Source organism: Ammospiza caudacuta, chromosome 8, assembly GCF_027887145.1.
Source record: "Ammospiza caudacuta isolate bAmmCau1 chromosome 8, bAmmCau1.pri, whole genome shotgun sequence".
NCBI lineage: Eukaryota > Metazoa > Chordata > Aves > Passeriformes > Passerellidae > Ammospiza > Ammospiza caudacuta.
Window position 1 is genome coordinate 35,143,063 of NC_080600.1, and position 20,656 is coordinate 35,163,718.

Consider the following 20,656-nt stretch of genomic DNA (forward strand, 5'->3'; position numbering starts at 1 on the left):
CAGGCAGCTGGCTCACCTGCAGCAGGCTCTGCCAGCTTCCTGCTTTCTGCCTCTCAGGGACGTGTGCTCCCCGTGGGTAGCATGTGCAGAGCTATCGGGAGCAGAAAGCAGCGCAGGCAGCCTGAAGCACATTCCTCCAACCCGGTTTCTCAGCAGAGCGCTTATTCCAGGGCTGTCCTTCCCCTTGTCTGTTTGCCCCTGCCACTATGGGGCTGACATCCCACAGGGGAGTGCTGCTTGGTCCCTCATTGTGGGAGCATGAGGAACGATCATTGCCCAGCGACACACATCGATAACAGTGAATAATAGCCAGGAAGGGAGGCAGACAGCAGTAGGAACATGTGCTCAAGAGAAGTGCTGCAATTCTTGGGACGTTTCTGCAAAGGAGGAGGAGAGTTGCAGAGGAGGAGGGGGGGGGGGGGGTCCTGTCACTGCTGATGCTCTCTAGAGCTCAGCAGCTGGAGAGAAACATTGGCTAAGGATGGTCAAAGCTGAGAAGGGAAAAAGGCAAGGAGGGAAAAGGATGAAGTGAAAAGAGCTAGGAGCCACGCTGGAGAGCATACAAACAGCCTGATGACCTCTGATGCATGAGGCATGAAGAAAACAGACTGTGATTGACTATGTGGACCATCTGGGTGATCTTCTGGATTTCAACTGTCCCGGTAGGTGCTCAGATCTATTTATTCCCGTTTTCATGGAATCACATGTTATCTGAGTAATGCTGAGCACCTCTATTTCATGAAGTTGTGGTGTCTCTGTTTAAAAGGATCTGTGTAGAACCTGGGATTTTTTAATTTTCTTCTTGCTTCTGCTTCTTCCTGCACTAACTGACAGTGGCCAGATGACTAGATGCTGGATGCCTCAGTTTCCTCACCTTTATAAAGACAGAAGTGTTACTAGCACACTTTGACAAACACAGCAGGTACCGTGTTGAAGGAGAAAAGATTTAACTCAATTCAGAGAAGCTTTACTGATTTACACCAGCAATCAACTGCTTAAGGGGCAATGCCCACATCTAGCAGTGCCTCCCTGGACTCAGATTGAAGGAATGTGAAGTGATGTTCATACTACAAAGTTTGTCTTCTTTTTTTTAGCTTTATCACTTTACTGAGATTTATGTGGCAGATTGTCACTGCTGAGCTCCAGGTGCTTGGACCAGTTAGAAAGGAGAGTGGAACCTGGGCTCTGATCTCCAGGTGCTGCTCAGGTTATTCAGATTTTGAATGCATATAAAACAAGGGGTGAAATATGTCTAGCTTGGGTGTGAGAAGTTAGGACAGGATCAAATCACAGTTTCATTGCAACAAATGGAAAAATCAATTTATTTGTCCCAGTAGGGAATTTGGCTCCAACTGTGAGAAAACCTGAGCTCTGCCTAGACATTTTAATTGCAGAGTCTTCAAACCTTTTGCCTTTTGATGATTTTCTGCAATAAAAATTGTGACTGTGATTGTTTTCTTGTAATTTTGGTTTCTTGTTCTTAGTACTACCTAAAGGACTTTGTAAATAGATGTCATTGCTCGGAGTGTCCCCAAGAGCACCTATTTCCATTGGTTCTTCTAGTGATTGAAAATACCTGTTTGGTTTTGCCAGGCATCTTTTGCTCCTTAAATCCTCTTATTATACTAAATCCACTTATTTTAAAATGAAATGGCTGTGAATTCTGGATAATGTTTAGATTCATTCATTTCACACTTTAAAAACTGTGTTAGCCGTTGCTGTCAATGTTGCAGAATTTTGCCTGTTCTAGAGATCTATTAATCACAGTTATCTCTGTTTGGAATGGGATTGGTATCTTGTCCTTTAACAAAATATGAAGAGGGTTTTCTCTCTGTCCTGGTTTCAGTTGGGATAGAGTTAATTTAGTAGCTGGTGAAGTGTCAAGGAGATCACAACTGTTTAAGGGAACTGTTTAGGAAGAGACATAGAAACAGCACGTAGAGGAGCCCCTTTCCCTCCTCGCTCTCCAGCACCGGGGGCAGGCTGTTTGCTCCCACTTGTGGAGGGTAAACACGAGTGAGACTGAGCACAGCTGCCGGCAGAGTGGGGTTATCCGGCCGCGCCATGGGAAGCGGCGTTCGCATCGCTCCGCAAACATCCGAGCGCGCACCCCGCCTGCTGCCTCGGATGCCTGCGTTGGCACAGAGTGGCTCAGGGACAGGCCTGGTGGAAAACAAGGGCTTTAAACCCACACCTGCAAGCTCTCTGCTTTCCCTGGGTAAAAATCCTGTTAGTCTCACTTCTATTCCCAGGAAGGGGTATCCAGCTGATTAGAAGAATGGGGTGGACGTCGCTTTGTGCAGGCACTACCTATTGTAATTGTAAGGCACTACCTATGTTGTACTCCTGCTTGAACAACACGTTTAGTGTAAGATAGTAATGCTGTATTGGATCATCAGAGTGTTCTTCACAACTGTGAGTGCTAAAAGTGTGTGGCCTCACTCTAGTCATAAAGAAATAACACAGAATTTAAAGTTTTGTAAAACAAAAACTTTCTTAGGACCCATATTTCTTAAAGGAAAACAGTGCCCACACAATGTAAAGGCTTTTTTAAGATGGAGTATTCCCCTGTTTCTGAGATCATTGTTAATATGATTCCTAGCATTTAGTTTTACATATGTTCAGTATCATCTTAACAACCCAGATTGGTTGTGTTGGCCACTTCAAATGCTCAGCATTCAAATCCTGGCATCAGAAGAGAGTTAGTTTCATATAAAGTCTTTGCATGTGTGATTCCAGAAAATTTATTACATTGTGCAAAACCAGGTGATTTCTAGTTCATTTATTTCATGACACACAAAGACAAGGGAGGAGGATACTGAAGTTAAACCCAAGTTTACACACCAGACCAATTAGGTGAGGTATGACAACACTGCTGAAAAGATCAGTGCTGTTCAGAAATACAATACTCAAAAAATTTCCAGCCAATATAGTGGGAATATTGTCTCTACTGTCTGGTAGCTAAAATTTAATTGTAGAAAAGTAATAGTTCTCATTACAAGGTTTTCAGGGATTGTTCTTTCTCCGAAATCTAATCTGAAAGTGATCAGCAATACTACAAGATTTATTAGGTTGAGCAGTAATGTGATGCTGCAGGGTTAACTTTCTTGAACAAAGAACATAAACAAAGTCTATCTGATAATTTTCAACAAATAGAGCCTGATGACTGGCTTCTAATCTCTTCATGGTGCATGTACATACATATGCATTTATGTATATGTACATAAAAGTTCCATGGTGAGAATTTATAGAGATTTTGGGTTTATCAATTAGAGAGAATTTATCTAATTCATTATAATGGGCATCCACTTACATTCAGGTTTCTTGTGTCAAAAAGAATAGACACTGGTAAAAATAACTTTTACCCTGAAAAGGGTAAAAATACTTTTTTTCTGAACAACATAACTGTTAAGACCTTGTCCTGCAAATAATTTTGTAATGATTTTCAATATTTGTCATTTTAATGGTCTGTAGCTATTTGTTTTTTTCACTGATTTTGGTCCAACTGCATAAAACATAAACACACATAAATTGCTACATCAGGATTAAGTGAATATTAACATTCCCACATGGTTTTATGAGAAAGGAGGCTGGGAAGATATGAAAATGACCTTAGGACAAATTGCCATCTAGATTCTCACGAAAATCTGGGTGAGATTCTGCTTTCAGGTGGGCTCCTGCAGCTACCAGATGGTAGCAGGGAAACAGGCTGGGGTGGTCTGCCACCAGTGGGCATATTTGGATCACTTGTGCCCAGGAAAATGACCTGCCAGGTGTATGGTTTAACACAGCCATGGGTGAGTGATTAATTCTCTGTTGCTCTAGGAGACTCCAGCAGTGTCCTGGATGTTTCTGCAGTCTTTTGGAAGAGCATCCTGTTCATGTACTTAATTTAGCAGAATAACACATTTTTCTCAATGTCAGTAATGTCAGCAAAAGGGAGAAGACATAAACTCAGTCTGTGTTCGCCTGCTGCTACTACCAAAATGCAGACTTAGCTGGGAAAATTGTCTGTATTTCAAGGAAATATTGCTCACAATCAAGTGGTAAATTTGCATGGGGAATATGAGCATAAAAAGGATAGATTCTGTCAAGATTTTATAAGTTTTAAGAGGAAAAGTGATTCCACTGCTTTTAAAATTTGTAGATCAAAGCTATTCCACCTGTCTGTGACCTTCTGAGTGTCCTGAAAAGGGAGGAAGAAAAGTGTGTGGAGACTCTTTCCCTGGAGGCAAGGAACAGAACGACTGAGAATGATCTGCTCCTGAGCTCAGGTAAAGGCTGAACAAATGCACATGATAAAAGCTGCTATCACATGAACTGGGTGCCTCAAACTCAGATACCCTGGCATCCCTTCCCATAGGAGGTATGCATTTAGAATACATCTCTCCTTTAAGAGCAGAAAACCAGGTAAGATCTGTTACAAGTCTTTGAGAGTGGGATTTTGACCTTACTGTGACAGGAAGAATTGTGGGAACTTTCTAACCCAGTTGCTTGACTGCAATCCTCACAACTAGGGAACACACCAGCAACAAAATCTTGCAAATTGCAATCGTGTCTTCTTGGAAAAGGATAATTTAAAAAGTCACCCTGGCAACTGCAAATTTACTTAACTGTATTTACCTTAAAAATCAATGAAGACCAACAGCCAGCATTTTGATCACGTGGCTTGAAGGTCCTCATTGCTTCCTCCCTGTTCCAAGTTACTGTCACCTAACAGAGTTCTTGAATTTCAGCAAGGATTTATCATCATACAAAGGAGATTTTTGGCCTGGGAAAGTTGTGGTACTGAGTCCTCATCATGTAGACAGCTTTGCTTTCACAGCTGAGCTACTGGGGTCATGTGCAAGGGATTATTAAACCTTGCCTGTGAACTGTGTGTTATTTCCCCCAGGCAGCTGCTGGGTCAGCATCTCAGAGAGAACACTGGGTGTAGACAACACATGTGACTATTTTTAGTGTGTGATCAGCCATCACCACTGAGGATGGGGTTGTGTCACTCACAGAATCCCACACACTGAACTGATTCTGGGTGACTTTTGTGCACTGTAACATGGGCAAGGTTCTTACCAGCATGAGAAGGGAAGGAGCTCCCATAGATGTGCTGTGTGCAGGCTGTCCTGCCCACAGACAGGCTACCACATGGAGCTAGAGTTAGTTAAGGTGTTTTCTTAGTTTCAAAGCCTTCCTCTCTAACAGAGAATGTTGGAAACACAGAACAGTCTCACTACGACCTGGCCCAAGGACAGAACTCAGAGGAAGATCCATTGCCTGGTTTCTTAGGATGCCTTGCATTTTTCTCTGTTACTGTTTTATGCCTGTCCCTTGCAGACTGATGGGTGTGAGCACAGCTTCAGGGCAGTACAGCCACATGGCAGTGACAGGAGACCTTATGGCAGGCTTCCAGGTACTCCACAAGGCAGATCTGTCCCATTGCATGTAAGAAGTTTGATGATATTAATAACTCAGTATAGTTTGTTTCCTTCAGTGAAGAGCAGGTTGGTTTGTCAGCCTATTTCTTTTTCTGCTTTGATCCTGTGATATGGCTCTAATGTTCAGCTCTGTGTTTCCTTGGCACCAAAGCTCCACAGCAGATGCAGACAAGTAAAACTCCACAGGACCTTGCCAGTGTGGACCTGCACTAGCATTAGCAGGCAGTAGCATTTTACAGATGGTCTTGTTTTATCTCAGGCAAATAGTAGCTTTTCAGCAGAGATTTAATCCAATTTTAAACTGGATTCACACCTTAAGATTCACCCAAGGCCTTTCATTATTGGAATTTTTAAATGAGGTAATTCTACCTAAAATTCTACCAAACTCTAAGAGAGGTTTGTTACCTTGGTAAATTAGGGAGTAATGCTTCTATTCTGGGAAAAAACACACCTGAAAATACTTCCAGCCTTTAAGGAATTTGCAGGCCTGAAGTCCATGTGGAGAAAACCCCATACAAGGATTTCAGTTTGAAGAAGAGAGAAACAAAGCTGAAGAAGAGAGAAACAAAGTGCATACCCTTAGTGGGTCATGCAGAGAGGAATCAAGGTGGCTTTGCAGGGTGTGGGGCACCTTCCACACCTTGTCCTTCCTGCAGCTGCCCCAGAAGCTTTGACTGGCACAGGCAGGAAAATGGACAAAGGGGACAAGCTCCCACCATGCCATCTCTGCTGCAGGGCTCACATCTCTGTGAAGATGGCACAAGCAAAGGAATTCTTTGCTGGGGAATCAGGCACCAAGTACCTGAGCAGTGAGTGTTTCTTATCCTCCTGCAGTAAAAGGGAAAAGGGTCTCTGCCCTTATGATGACATTAGCTTGGGAAAGGGAGCAGTGTAATATTAACACAACCCAAGTCACAGTTATGCTCTTTTTAGTGCATGAGTGAGGACAAGGAAGTTCTCTTGGGAGCAAGGAGCAGGGCAGGGAAGCTGCTGGCACCCCTGATCATGGTGACACTGTGTATTGCTGCTGCTGGGAGAAAGCTCTGAGTGCTGCTTGAGGCACATCCCAAAGAGCACAGGGTTCTGTGAGGGAGATGTTGCTGTGCTTTGTCTCCACCCTGAGGCTCTTTATCTAGCCGAGGGTGGGAGACTCCAGCGTTTAGCTATGAGGAGTGGCAAGAAGCCCACCTGCAGAAGAAATAGCTTGGCTGGTTTTTGTTTTCTCTTCCTGGATGGAAATCACCCAGCATCATAATTTTTCCAGGTTTTTCTGTAAATTTGGTCTGATTTTGGGGTTTTGTGCCTGTAGTGTTGGCATGAAGGTTCAATAAACCAAACAATGCAGCACGTTAAATCGTATATATCACCCAAGGTGAAGCTTTGCTTGCCTTTAAGCTTTTGCTTTGAAGTAAATCCTTTCCAAGACTTATAAACATTGGCACAGGGAGGACACCAGGGCTGAGGAGCTGCCCTGGCTGTGAACAGCTCTGTATTTTCAGGCACTAGGACTGTCGCACAGAAGGAAATCAAGACATTTCTAGAAATGTAAATATTTTTGTCAGGCTAATGGAGGCCGGCCTTATAAAGCATGAAGTGTTTGAGGAGAGTGCTTGGTCAGCAATTCCTCCCCTTGGCTTTCAGGGAGCATGCAGGGCAGACAGCACACGCCCGGATACAGCAGGCACAGGGTAGTCCTAACATGCTCCAGTGGCCTTTTCCCCCTTGTTTTGTTGCAGAAACCTCAAAGCAGGCTGTGATAAAACCATTGGCAGGGACTGGAAGCAAAAGGGAATGAATCTGAATGAGTTCAGCTTGTACCTGGAGAAGAGCAAAATAAGAAATGGTTAGGATTGCAGTTTCTCTGGTACAAAGAGATCAAATGTAGGTCTTCTCCACTAACACTCTGCACCTCAGGCCAAAATTAATCCATGCCAGCATCCAGCACCTAAGCAAGATGTCTAAGTAGAGCTCACCATCATACTCTGCTCCATTGGCCCCCAGATGAGCTCCCTGATGCATCTCTACCAGCCCTGCCAGAGGCAATGCAGTCAAGCTGAGGGTGCAGCTGGAAAAGTCTCCCTCCCTCCCTGACTGTGAGAGAGGACCATGACAAGCCTATCCTTAAAATAAGCACCTAACTGAAATGGGGTGAGTCCGGGCAGCCAAGCTCAGTGAGTGGTCTGATGGCATTGTTCACTTGACTGCAGCCTGAGCACAGTGAAAGAGAGAAGTATTTATGGTAACAAAAGGAAGACATTGATGCTGCTCCTCTCTATCATTTCCCCAGTATGATGAGATTAGCTCAGCTGGTTAGAGCATAGTCCTAAAACGTCTACATGGGTGTGATCCCCAAATGGGCCATTCACTTAAGAGTTGTGCTCTCTTTGTGGGTCCCTTGCAACTCAGAATAGTCTGTGATTTAAGTGATCTGTGGTTTAAGTATCAACCCGGAGCTTTTTAGTCACAGAATCACTGAATGGGTGAGGCTGGAAGGCACCAATGGATCATCTGCTCCAACCTCCCTGCTCAAGCAGGTCATCTAGTTGCATTTTTTCATATTTACAAAAATATTATGTAAGGAAAACATTAGAATGACTCAAAGTGAAAGCTTTAGAAAGAGTGAAAATAAGTTTAAAAATTCCCATCTGATTTCCTTCATCTTTCCGGGGCCACTCAGTAGTTACCAGCAAACAGTTAGGTAACAAAAGGCCTGATGTGAAGTTTAGAATGACTCTAATTGCTATTTGTGTGTCTAGTAGAGACCAGTGGGATCAATGACAAGACTGGGACAAGTCTGGGAACTTGCTGGGGCTGGTTTGAAGCAATCAGGACCTGCTCTGTCCTATCCAGGTCTCGGCAGGACTTGCTCTGTCTCATCCAGCTTGCCTTTCAGAGCACTGAGCATCTTTGTTCCTGTAGTGGTCCGTGGGAGATGCTTGGAGATGTGTCCCAGTGTCTCACTGCTGGAAGAAGTTTCATGGTGTTGTGTCACTGGAAGATGCTCTATGGTATTCCCTTGTTGTCCCCCCAGGCAGATGTGCTGGAATGTGGGACAACATGAGCTGCTGGCCTTCATCCTCTGTGGGACAGACTGTCAATGCACACTGCCCTGAATTCTTTCAGATGCTGACTGGGAAAAAAGGTAATGCTAAAATGATGCTTTTCTCACCCAGATATTTTTTATTAAATACTTATTTATTAAACACTTTATTTTTTATTTCTTTACAAAGATGCCACACTCAGGTCTGAACTTCAAATGAATATTTTCCCCTCCTTCTTTTGAAAAACAATAGATACTTAGCAGGTCTGTTTCCCCCTCTAAGGTGAACATGAAAAAGCCTGAATTAAAGTAACAAGATCTTTTAAGTGTTTGTGTTTTCTAGCCAGATGGAAAAAAAAAAAAGTGCAGGAATTAAATGATATCCTGAAAATCAGGTTTTAAGCATGGTTTCTCAAGGAAAAGGGTTTTCTCCACTCAGACTCTGTGTTTATTTCTGTCCTTCCCTTTTAATAACTCCTAGAGCCAGTGGCTGGTCCCAGAGGAGCTTGATGGGGACAAAACTTTACACAGCATTAGGTTCACATGAGTTTTGGCAAAACATCCAGCTAGGCAGGCAGAAAAGATCCCCTTTTTTGCTTTCATTAAGAGGAAATCTGCTCTGGGGATTTCTCTCTTGCCTGTGACACGATCCATACAAGTCACATAATCTCATGGAAATTCAGGTTTCATGGCTCACCAAACAATTCACTCAAACAGAGGTGAGCTCAAACAATGTGTTTTTTTTGTCCTTTTTTCCTGGGATATCTAAGCTAGAAATGAAGTGAAATTTACTCCCTGTAGACTACAGTAATCATCAGCTATTAAGTAATCCTGCTTTCTGTTCATTTCTGCTTTTCAGTAATGCGTCAGAAATGTGTTTATGTTTCTCCTTCGGGAGTTAATGATTCAAATGAGAAGAGGGTTTTGCATTCTTCAGTTATAGGGCACAGATTAATGATGTCCAGTACTCACAGAAAAGCAGACAGATTCATTTTATGGAGGGAGGAACAGGAGACAAAGTATTAGATTGTCTAATAAAGATTACATAACTCAAAGGAGAAGCACTTAGTGCTCTTTAAATGAAATCAGACATGAGCCACTCAGATTAAAATAAAAACCTTGCTACTTTCTGTACACACGAACATTATCTGCCCTTTGAGCCCTTTAAGCTGGTTTAAAGCCAAAGGATAAACTACACAAAGGCTTAGATCGCTGAGGAAACCATCCGTCTGGCATCCACATCAGCGCAGCGATCCCGGCCCTGAAATGCAGGAACTGAAATCCCCGCTGGTCCAGCCACTAGAGGGAACTGCTCCCTGCCTCTGGCTGCTCACCGGGGAAGAGAGCAGGAATTTGTACATCCAAAGGTCATAATTACATCTCAGATGTTCGCTCCCTTATCTTGGAGATAGTCAGCTTAAACTTTAGTTGCCCTCTTTATCGAGAAGCTGATAAACAGTAATCAGAGTGACAGTGTTCAAAACAGAGACCCAAGACCTGGTCCGTCATCATTAGCATCTTATTTCAGTCTCTGCATCTGGCATTTTGGGTAAAAGTCAGCAATAGTTTAACCTCATTCTCATGGCCACCTTCTTCTTTGGTTTTATACTGTGGTTGGCTTGTGACTCCAGAGTTTATTTACTGCTACAGTCATTGCCCTCTTTGGAACAATTTTGAAAAAGAAAATCAAAGATCTGCTTGCTTCAAAAGAAAAGCAAAGGTTTTCTCTCCTCACCACTCACAAAGCAGATGGGCAGCCACAAATGCCAAAGGCCCATATGTTAAGCCATGTGGATGGCTCTGAGCTCTGCCCAAACCCTGGTCTCTGTGCTCACTTCTAGACTTGGATTTGCAGCCCAGAGTGTCTGGTCCCTTTCTACATAGCAGACCAAAGAAACAAAATTGTCTGGAACCGAGTAACAGAACTGAGCACGGTGTCTTAGGCAAGGAATGAAGGAAGGTGTGACAATCGTGAGGATTCAGGGGCAAAGGCCACATCAGATAGCCCCAGTTCCACAGCCATCCCTTTAGCCAGAGTTCCTTCTTGCCTAGGCAATTCCAAAGTACCAGTAAACACCAAGCCAAATCCTTAGACAGACTGCAGACTCCTGTTTTGCTCTGAGTGGGGCATGCTGCAGTTTCCCCAGTGTGTGTATAATAACCTATAACTCAGGTGCATTGTAAAAACTTTCCTTGTGCCCATCCATGTGATGTGCCTGGCACAATCTCTTGTGCAATAGCATGTGCACACCCACACAGAACTTCACCTCCTCTTGTCTGATCTGCTTTGACAGCCTCCAGCACCAAACAGTCACAGGCATGTTTACAAGCACAGTGCTTTGCTCCAAGTTAAGTGAGTGTGTCTTAATAGCTGATGCTGAAGTAGAGAATCTGCCACCACACCACCCCCTTGCTGGGTGCCAAGACAGGCTGGGGAGAACCTTTTGGGAGAGCTGCTTCTTTTCCTGTTGTTGCTGCACTGCAGCTAAACATAGAAAACCTGGCTTATAAAGCAAGCCTGGCCCTTTCAAAGATGCAAAGTTGGAACAAGATGTTCAAAACAGCATCAGAATAATAGTCTGATAAGGACACACCCAGAGCTCTTTCCACTCAGGGTTCTAAGCCTGTTTGCTGTGCCTGGCAGGTTTACAGAGGTGAGTTCAAATCAAGTGCAGACATGCTGTCAGGTCACCGGCATTAGCCCAGAGGTAGCAGGAGCCCTGACTCTGTCCTGACAATTCCAGCAGGGCTCCAAAGAGGATTAACCATTGCCAAACACTGCTGGATACGCATCTCCCTCAGTTTCCTCAGCACTGTAGGGGTGTTTTGCAAGAGTCAGACATGCACCCTAAAGTCCTCATGGCTAAATGTGTGGGAAAAAAATGGACTTTATGGTGCCCTCTGGCAAGGCTTGTACTAAGAACTACTACTAGCTTCACCTCCCCTTTAAATACCTGCTAGCATTGCCATTACTGCAACAAAGCCAGGATTTCACTCCATGTTTCTGAAGTATGATTCTTACCAGGCAGATCAATGTGATTAGGACAGTGGGAAGTTGTTTTACTTCTTTGTGAAAGTTTCTCTTCAGCACATAACATGCCCTAGGGTCGCTTTCTTCCAGTGACATTGTAAGTGGTGTTGGGCAGGACTTCCCACTTCCACTTTAGAGCCAAATATTAATGTGGATAAGTTCAAAACTATCCTGTTCAGCCATGTGCAGCTTGCTAGGCATTCATCTCACTCAGCATTAGGAGTCTAAAAGTCAGACATCCCAGCAGAAAAGGGTCAGACAAACTGTCCTCTGTGGATACCAGTATGAAAAATGAGTTGAATTCTGCAAATGTCTATTTTTCTCTGAAGACAGCCCCAAGGGACACAGTTGGACTCGAGTACTCAGCTTTCCAGAAGTTGAGCTTAAGAGGGGAATTTCTTCCTAACCTTTAATTTGCAAGTAAACAAGGAAATCAACTGTGTAAAATAATGCCCAGTGTGGGGAAAAGACTTTTAGTATTCATTTAAATCTTACTGAAAATCTGTGACCATCTACAGTTTTGTGTTCTATTTGGAGCATGACAAACCACAGTAAGGAGGTGGGAGCATTCAGCAGAGTATCAGGTTTGCATGGAGCTTGACTCTGTGGCTGAACAAGTCATGTGTTTGCTGATCTTGGAATAGTGGCCAAGAAACACCAGATGTACCGAGCAGTATTATTTATGTTGCAATTAATAAAAACACATCCATCACAGTCATCCCTGAGTGGGCAAACAATATTATGACCCACACAAGCACACTGGGCAAGTATCAAGAGAATCAGCTCAGCTGCATTTTGCCTCCAGCTATGCAGAGAGCCCTGCCTGGGGCAACACACTCTCCTGGCTCTTGGGGCAACCCTACAAGGTGACTGAACCCTGAGGACAGCAAAGATAAAACTGGAAATGGTCATAACCCATTCTGTGTTTTTTATTGTTTCCACACAGGTTTTGTGTACCGAAACTGCACAAGTGAGGGCTGGTCAGAGCCGTACCCGAGACCTGACATTGCCTGTGGCTACAATGTCAACGACACCACCAACGAGGCCAGAGTGAGTCTGAGTGCCCATCAGCACAGATCTGCTGCTCTGGGGCCCTGGGGAGAAACAGTTTTAGGAGACACTGATTGATGTTGTGATTTAACCCGGGTGGGGTTATTGCTATTGGTGGTTTTCAGCATGAATACTTCCTGCAAATGATTGGAAGTGGTTGCTCAGGGTGAAATTTCAGTAGCTGATTTTACAAGAAAATGTATTCATTAAATAGGAGGAGGGATCCTTCATTTGGCATGGGCTGATCTCTAGCAGGCAGGCAAGGTAAAGATGTGATTACATGTTCCCCTGCAGCGTTCCTATTTCATGACCCTGAAGACCATGTACACCATCGGATACTGCACCTCCCTTGTGACACTGATGATAGCCTTGGCGGTCCTGGCCTCCTTTAGGTGAGGAGAACCATCTCTGGTTTGTGTTTGGTTGGGACTTCTGATCATCACAGCTGACAAAATCCTTCTACTGACTTTGTGGACAAGCTAAAAATTGAAGTATGTCTGAAAAACCTTTACAGAAATCAGTGACAAAATTTATCTCTGAACCTGGTCTCCCAGAAAATGTCAGGGCTGCTTATTATATTGTGCTTTTCTTTTCTTTCCAAATCATAGCTGGATGCATGTTGCAAATGGCATTTGCACCAACTCTCTGATGAGGTCTTCCCATGATTTCAGTGTCCCTTGGGCAGAGTTTCTTTCTCCCTGCTGCTCTTTTCCCCACTTGAGGCTGTGGCTAAAACTTTGTTCTAAGTGCCACTGCACGGACTTGTGGTAAAGTGTTTCAGGTTTCTATTAGCAATCTGACATGCAGCTTATCTTCACTCATCCCTGTAACCTGGAATTTGTACTGTGCTGCTTATTCAGTGAAATAATTTCCCTTACAGTAAATGTCAGGGCGGCACCTCTGGGCAAAGGAAACCAAACTACTTTGCAGATTTATATTCAGGCTGCACAGCCTCTGGACACAGACTATGTGAAGATTTAATACAGAAAACACTGCAGGCACAAGTGCACTGTGCTGGCAGAATAAATAGATTCATCCAGGTGTGAATAAACACCTTGGGTTCATGTTGCTACAGAAAGGAGGGAGGGATGCTAGAACAAGCATATTGGCACGAAATCCCAATTTTCCTGGCAACATTCAGCTTGTTTTAGTACCTGAGTGGAGCAGATATGACTGTAGCTTTTTAAGGTCTTCTCTAGGATATCCCTCTTGGGAAATGCATTAGTCTTCCTTTCACAGACAGAACAACACTGTTCTTCATTTGTCAGTTTATCACTACTAAGGGTTGAAACCTGTTGTTTACAGCCACAGGTTCCTTACATTGGTGAGGAATGTCACTTCACTGGATCTCTCTCTCTTGTTTTTGCAGAAGGCTTCGCTGCACAAGGAACTACATCCACATGCATCTCTTCACCTCGTTCATTCTGAGAGCCTCATCCAACTTCATCAAGGATGCAGTCTTGTTTTCCTCTGAGGACACAAATTACTGTGGGGCATACACGGTAACCTTCTGCTCACCAGCTTGCTCCACCCCTCAATTTCCCAGCAGGATCCTAGCAGGATTTAGTGTACAGGGAAGGAATTCTTCATCCCAGCTTTATGTTCATTATGAGGGGTTATGGGGGAAGAGAGGTGTGCTCTGCCCCTTCTCTGAGAACACATTAAATATTGCTGACTTACACTCCAGTGTGAGGCCTGATAGTAAGATATGGCTTGCACTCAGACAGTCTGGGACCTCCCAGATTTTGAAATGTTTTTCTCTTTTTATTGGCAGCAAACTATTTTGAAAATTTGGGTGTGAGGAGGGGTGAGCAACACTGAAGATGATGGTCAATGGTTTAAACGAAAAGATAAGCATAAGGGAGAGGAACAAAAATAGGCTTGTTCTGTTTTGTTTTATCCCACTGGTTTTTCTGGATATTTGTTGCAGAAAAACTACATTTTGAGAACATTTTAATTTGTCTTTATCAACTGCTTTTCTTGGGGGTAAAAAAAGGATTGACAATACATTCATACCCTTCTCTGAGGTGATGTTTGTGTTGCTGGTACTAGGAAGATAGTAATAGTGAAATTCCCCTGAGGCAGTAACCTAAATCCAAGTGTCCATGAAAGGTTCAGTTCTTCTAGTGAGGCAGTTGATTTAATGCATTTAGGAGTGCCAGCTCTGCTTTCTTGTCATGTGAACCCCTGTCTCGAGGACACCCATTTAGTCCCCTAATTGCTATAAAATCTCGATTTGCCAAGATTAATTTACAGCTCCCTGTCTCTGCTAGAAGGTAGGAACAAACCCAGGCAGGAGCTAATTATGCTCTCTTTCCTCAGGCTGGCTGCAAGCTCACCATGGTCTTCTTCCAGTATTGCATCATGTCTAACTACAGCTGGCTCCTGGTGGAAGGACTGTACCTCCACACTCTCCTGGTGATCTCCTTCTTCTCGGAAAGGAAGTTCCTCTTGTGGTTCATCGCCCTTGGATGGGGTACTGGTTCTCCCTCAGTGAGGACAACTGGGTTTTTTCTGCCTTTGGCATGGACTTGTGAAGCAGTAACTGCTTTTTGCAATTGCAGGTGCCCCAGCGGTGTTTGTGGCTGCATGGGCGGCTGCTCGGCAGCTCCATGAAAACATTGGGTAAGTGGTGTGGAGTGGGGGAAGCTGGCATGCCAGGGGAGCATGCAGGCCCTGTGCAGGCTGTTCCATGGGGTCCTGCTAATTTCTGATTGCTGGGAGCAAGTAAATCAATCAACACCCTGCTGTGGTGGGAGCCTGCATGCATCCTAGTGTGGGTGTGAGTAGAGGTACAGCTGAGCAACCTGAGGAAAACCTTCCAATTCCATTTGAGCATTTTCAAGGCTAGGAGGTATGAATTCAGACCACATGTTTTCAGAATCTGTATTTAACTTTCTGAACAGTTAAACTTTGTTTCTTTCCCTTCTCCCTTTCAAAATTTTGAACAGTGTTTGTGCCTTAAGGGAAGGACTTGTTTCTGTCCCGTGCAGGTGGGCAGTTTTCTGTCAGACATGTTGTACCACTCAGTGAGAACAAGAAATTAGTTTTGTAGAAAAGAGAATAGGGGCCTATCTAAGGTGCAAAACAGACTAAACCTGTTTGAAAAGATACCAATATTTTGATAACTGACTGCACCTTCTATTTTTACAGGTGTTGGGACATTAACACTGATGCCAATACCTGGTGGATCATTAGAGGCCCCATAGTTGTGTCTATATTTGTAAGTCCTTTCTGAGACAAGCAGATTCAAACTGTGTTTTCAAATACTGTGAAGTCACAGCTCATCTACTCAACATGCTTTAGAAGTGTGTTAATGAACTGATCTTAGGCATGTGTCTGAACTGGTGTGACCCATGAGTTACTGCTTAAGCAACTTCTGCTCAGCAGGACTTAGTAACTAATGCCCCAAAGCTAAATCCACAAAAAAAGCTAGAGTGTCCTCCCAAGAAGCAAGTGCCTGAAGAAGATCAGGTTTCCACATCCTGTTGATTTCACATGAACTTGGCTGTTTTGTGGAAGCTTGTTTTGGACTGTTTCAAGGAAAGCTCCGGAGGAGAAATGAGTGGCTGTACATTTCAGTTTCAATTACTTTTCTGGTCAATGCCTCTCTCAGCAAAGCCAAAACCAACTTGCTTTACATGACCATTGGCTTTTGTTTTCAGGAATGAAAACAGTTCACAGGCTGCACGCATCACATATTAGTGGACAGCACTGAGGGACTGCTCAGTGCATTAAGGCACAGGCAATGGAACTCAGAGTGAGCCTGCCCAGTGCAAGGCAGCAGTGACGACAAGAGTGGTTTGGTGTGTATAATACTCAGCACCTGTGTTTTGAGCATTTGCTGGTACTCTCCTTCAGAGCCTTAGGTACCAGGGGGCTGGAGCTGCTGCTTGGGATAGTTCTGCCCGATGAAGATGCTCTGGGTCAGACCATGCTGCAATGACCTGTCTGAAACCCTAGAACAGAAATTGGGTTTTCCCAAGTAACCTACTGACACCCCAAGCGAAACCCCAAGGGCTGGTTGAGGTTTTCATGTTTCCAGTAAGAAGCATTTTGTTTGCAAAACACAAACTGCAACACTTGCACTCTTCTCAGAAACCCAGGCAGCAGAGATGGTGGGTTAAAGTTCTGCTCCTATTGACCAGTGAGCAGCCCTGCATCCCCACAAGACAAGCAGCAGACCGCACAAGTGATTTGGGGTCATGACATTTATTTTTCTTTATGAAACAGCCCTCATGCTAGGAGCCACTGAGTTATATATAAAAGCCAAGGAGACCCAGGCAAGACAAAAAGCACAATCTTAGTTTATCTTATGGCAGCTCCCACCCGCTATCGCCTCCCAAGTGTCCTCAGAATGCTGATCCTGCCTTGTTTAGCTACTGAGGGCAGAAGCCGCCTGCATGACTCTGCAGGTTTTCCTCAAAAGAGGCTTTACTCAAGCCCATAACCAAACAAACAGCCAGATCTCAAAAACCCGGATCTAATCTCTATATTCCTCACAGCCTTCAGCAGCTGAAAGGGCAGAAAACCAGCACCGATAAACGCCTTTGTGCTCCCAGGCTCTCGCTCATTCCTGCGCTGCCCGCGGGCAATTCTTCCGGGCAGGAATCCCAACGCTCCCCCTTCCCCTGTGGTTTTATCAGGGAACAGCCCTGCTCAACCTACACGGCTCTTCCCTGGCCTAATGCATTAAAAGTCCCAGCATACCCTGACCTGAACCCCCTTTACTCCCCACCACCCCTGAAGTATTTCCTTCCTTCATGCTCCCCGCCTCTAGCTCCCCCCAGCTCTGCTTTCCTCCTCCCTCCCAGCTTCCCCAAACTTCCATCCCTCTCCAGACACCCTCAGCGGCCACAGCTGCTCCCTTTCCATCCGGTAACTTTAAAGAGCTCAGGGACTTAGGGACCTGCTGTGTCTGTCCCATCTCCAGGAGACCCAGGTTTTTTAGGGCCCATACCCCAGGGCCCTGCTGCCATGCCCCCAGCACGCTGGACCCACCATGAAGAGGATGCACCTCTGCAATGGTGTTTGCCGGCCCAGGGAAGGGTTAAAGGCCAGCCACAGAGCAGGGTTCTGCAGAAGGGGTACAGCTCTGCAGGCTGTGCAAGCCAAGGGCAGATGAGCCCCAGGTCGCTCCCCATGGGACAGACAGACAGACAGACAGACACGCTCAGGCGGCTCTACCTCCCCTGCAACTCCCACTCTTTGCCTGAGGGTCCAACGAGCAGAAACAGCTATTGCCTCATCTGCACCCAAACTGAGCAGATCAGCATTTTTATCTGATATCCACCCTTCGAGAGGGGGAAAATGCAAAAGGAAGAACTCCAGTGTCGACTCTCTCCTCTCCCCACTTTGAACTACTCTGCCTCGTGATCCCAAACCACAGGGAGTGTTTTGAGCAGGGAACAAAGAGCACTCGTAGTCCCAGTTAGCAAGTGATAGTGACAGCTCCAGGGCTGCCCTTTGCTGGCATCCAAAGTGGGGCCAGACTGTGCAGAGGCTGTCAGAATCCCACAGCCAGGTGGAACCAATCCCACGCTCCTCGTTTCGCTGCACTTTGGTGATTTGCGTGGATAACAAGCCCTGACCATCTCCATAACTAAAGCTGCAGCAAACCAGCAGGGAAAGCAGCCAGCGTCCAAGCCCAGGGTGGCCAAGCAGGCTGGAGAAGCAGGAACAGAGGCTGGGATGGGAACATGGACTGAGGCAGGCCAGACCCAACCCCTCTATTCTTTCTCCCCAAAGTGGCTCGGCTGATGCCTGCCAGTTTAAGTGGATAATGGGTTTGTTGTTTGGTGAGTTGCTTTTGTATTCTTACTTTGGTTTTTGGGTGTTTTTGGTGTTTTTTTTTCAGATTAATTTCATTCTCTTTGTCAACATTTTAAGAATCCTGATGAGGAAGCTCAGCTCCCCTGAAAAACGGAGCAGTGATTTCAACCAATACAAGTAAGCCCCTTACATCCCTTATGAGATATTCAAGACCACCTGAGCATTTCTTGCTCCTTCTACACCAGCTTTTCCCTCTGTTTTCATTCTCAGGAGACTTGCAAAGTCAACACTCCTCCTCATCCCTCTCTTTGGAGTCCACTATATCATATTTGCTTTTTTCCCTGAGGATGCAAGCAGCGGCACAATGGAAATTCAGCTCTTTTTTGAATTGGCTCTTGGATCATTCCAGGTAATATTTGACAAGTTATTATTTCTTTAAAATAAGAAAAAGAGGTAGAACATATAACTGCAGCAGACTTGGGTTTCCAATGGCAAAGCCAAGCTGTCTGATTTCCCTTGAGATGCCTCATCCCCATTCAAAAACTGAAACTGCAATCTGTGACCACGGTTCTTTTATCTTTTAGGGCTTTGTTGTGGCTGTACTTTATTGTTTTCTTAATGGTGAGGTGAGTTTCATGTGTATAACATTCTTTTTTATTGCTGAAGCATGCCTCATTAATCAGTGGGATACATCCCCCAAAGAATTACATGTTTTGTCTGAGGGTTTTCTTCCCAGCTACCTAACATCACTCTTGAAATTCCTCCTAGACCATGCAAGCCTAGGTAATTGTATGCCAGATGCAAACTTCACCTCTCAACTACTGCAACCCTTTCATAAATCAGATAACATTATTAGTGTCTGGGAACTGAGGGTGGGAGCCCCATCCCTCACACAGTCACACTGACAGCCGATGGTTCTGACTGTTCTGACGTATGACACCATTATCTGCCACCCCATCCATGGCTGCTTTATTTACTCAGTCCTTAGGAGGGAATTTATCAAAAGCTAGGCCCAGTCCAAGTTTATTAGGATTCTTATAGGGTAAAGCTTTTGGTAGAGGGATTGTTTCCATTGTAGTTGCGTGACAGCTCCCAGGCTTCTGGGCCAGAACTTGCACTCTGAAATGCTGCTGCTGGTAGAGGCGGGGGGGGAAACATACAAACATACAAACCTGAAAGATGTAGAGCTAATTGGAAGGGGAAAAAAAAGGAAGCCAGTGCCTAAGAAAAAGTCACTTTGAAATAAAGGAGGGTTTTGAAATACTCTGACTGATCTGTCAACAGGGTTCAGAAAAAAAGTGGTTTTGAAAAGAAATCTACGTGTTTTTTTTTTTTTTTTTTTACTTTAGAGTGCCAAAATGTCCTGGTTTTATATCTAAAATTAAAATTCTGGAAAAATCTAAACCAAAGCCTTCCTAAGGCCAGCTAGATTCTGTGAACAGTTTCACCTGCAATTAAATAGAAAGCTGTATGGCTGGAACAACAGTATCACTAGAAGTGTCAAGAAACAGCCCTACCTTAACCCTGGGGTTTAAATAACTAAGCCCAAACCTTGCCAAAGGTAACCCACTCTCATTTTCCTGTTATGCTGCTCTCTGCACTGCAGGGCTCCAACATAAACTAGCTGAGCTAAGTATTTTGTGGCCTTCCTACCTAGGTTCAGCTGGAAGTTCAGAGAAAGTGGAGGCAGTGGCATTTAAGCAAGCACTGGCGACAGCACCTCAGCACCTCGGCGAGTAACGGAGGCAGCGGCTTGACCCAGGAGATGCAGATGGTGAGGTCCAGCCCCGCAGAGCACAGGAGAGGAACCCTCCAAAGGTCAAGTGTGCTGTAACTCTGTGCACCTGAGGGTGCCCCCACGCTCAGATACACACGGGCTGAGCTGGGAGCCCTGTGTCCATGTCCAAAGCGGGACTTGGCTGTGGATCAGCGGTTCTTGGAGCACATCTCTTTGTGTATATCCTGTGCAGCACCATGGCTATTCTGCAAAGCAAAATGGGCCCGAATATTATGCTCTTCCTTGAGTTTCTGCCCACAGCAATTTGTGTTTCTTTCCACACCTGCTGCTAGTTCTACCTTAAATGTGACCTTCCATTTCTCCATGTGGCTCTCCAGCATGTTCCAGGCTAAGTCAGGTTGGGTTTTTTTTTATGTTCTTTATTTTTACTGCTGCAGAAGCTGGGAGGACATTGAATTTTGTATGATGAAGGTTACATGCCAGCTTCCATGGGTTTGAAATGCACAATTAATTAATCCCTAGCATGTATCAAGGTTCAAAGCCTCTCTGTTGTGGTGATGGATGAATGGATGATGGACACTGAGAACACAAGG

At 44.8% G+C, this 20,656-nt stretch overlaps 1 protein-coding gene across 1 annotated transcript; it reads left to right on the top strand.

The window, feature by feature from the left end:
* The first annotated feature begins 437 nt into the window (after positions 1–437).
* Positions 438–20,195, top strand: SCTR (secretin receptor). Its single transcript, XM_058809465.1, is given in 15 exon segments — positions 438–503; positions 505–561; positions 564–662; positions 4,148–4,274; positions 8,464–8,574; positions 12,450–12,553; positions 12,848–12,945; positions 13,923–14,055; positions 14,876–15,029; positions 15,118–15,178; positions 15,707–15,776; positions 18,411–18,502; positions 18,596–18,734; positions 18,910–18,951; positions 19,983–20,195. Coding segments are annotated over 15 exon segments (1,530 nt in total). The 3' UTR covers positions 20,160–20,195.
* Positions 20,196–20,656: the final 461 nt, after the last annotated feature.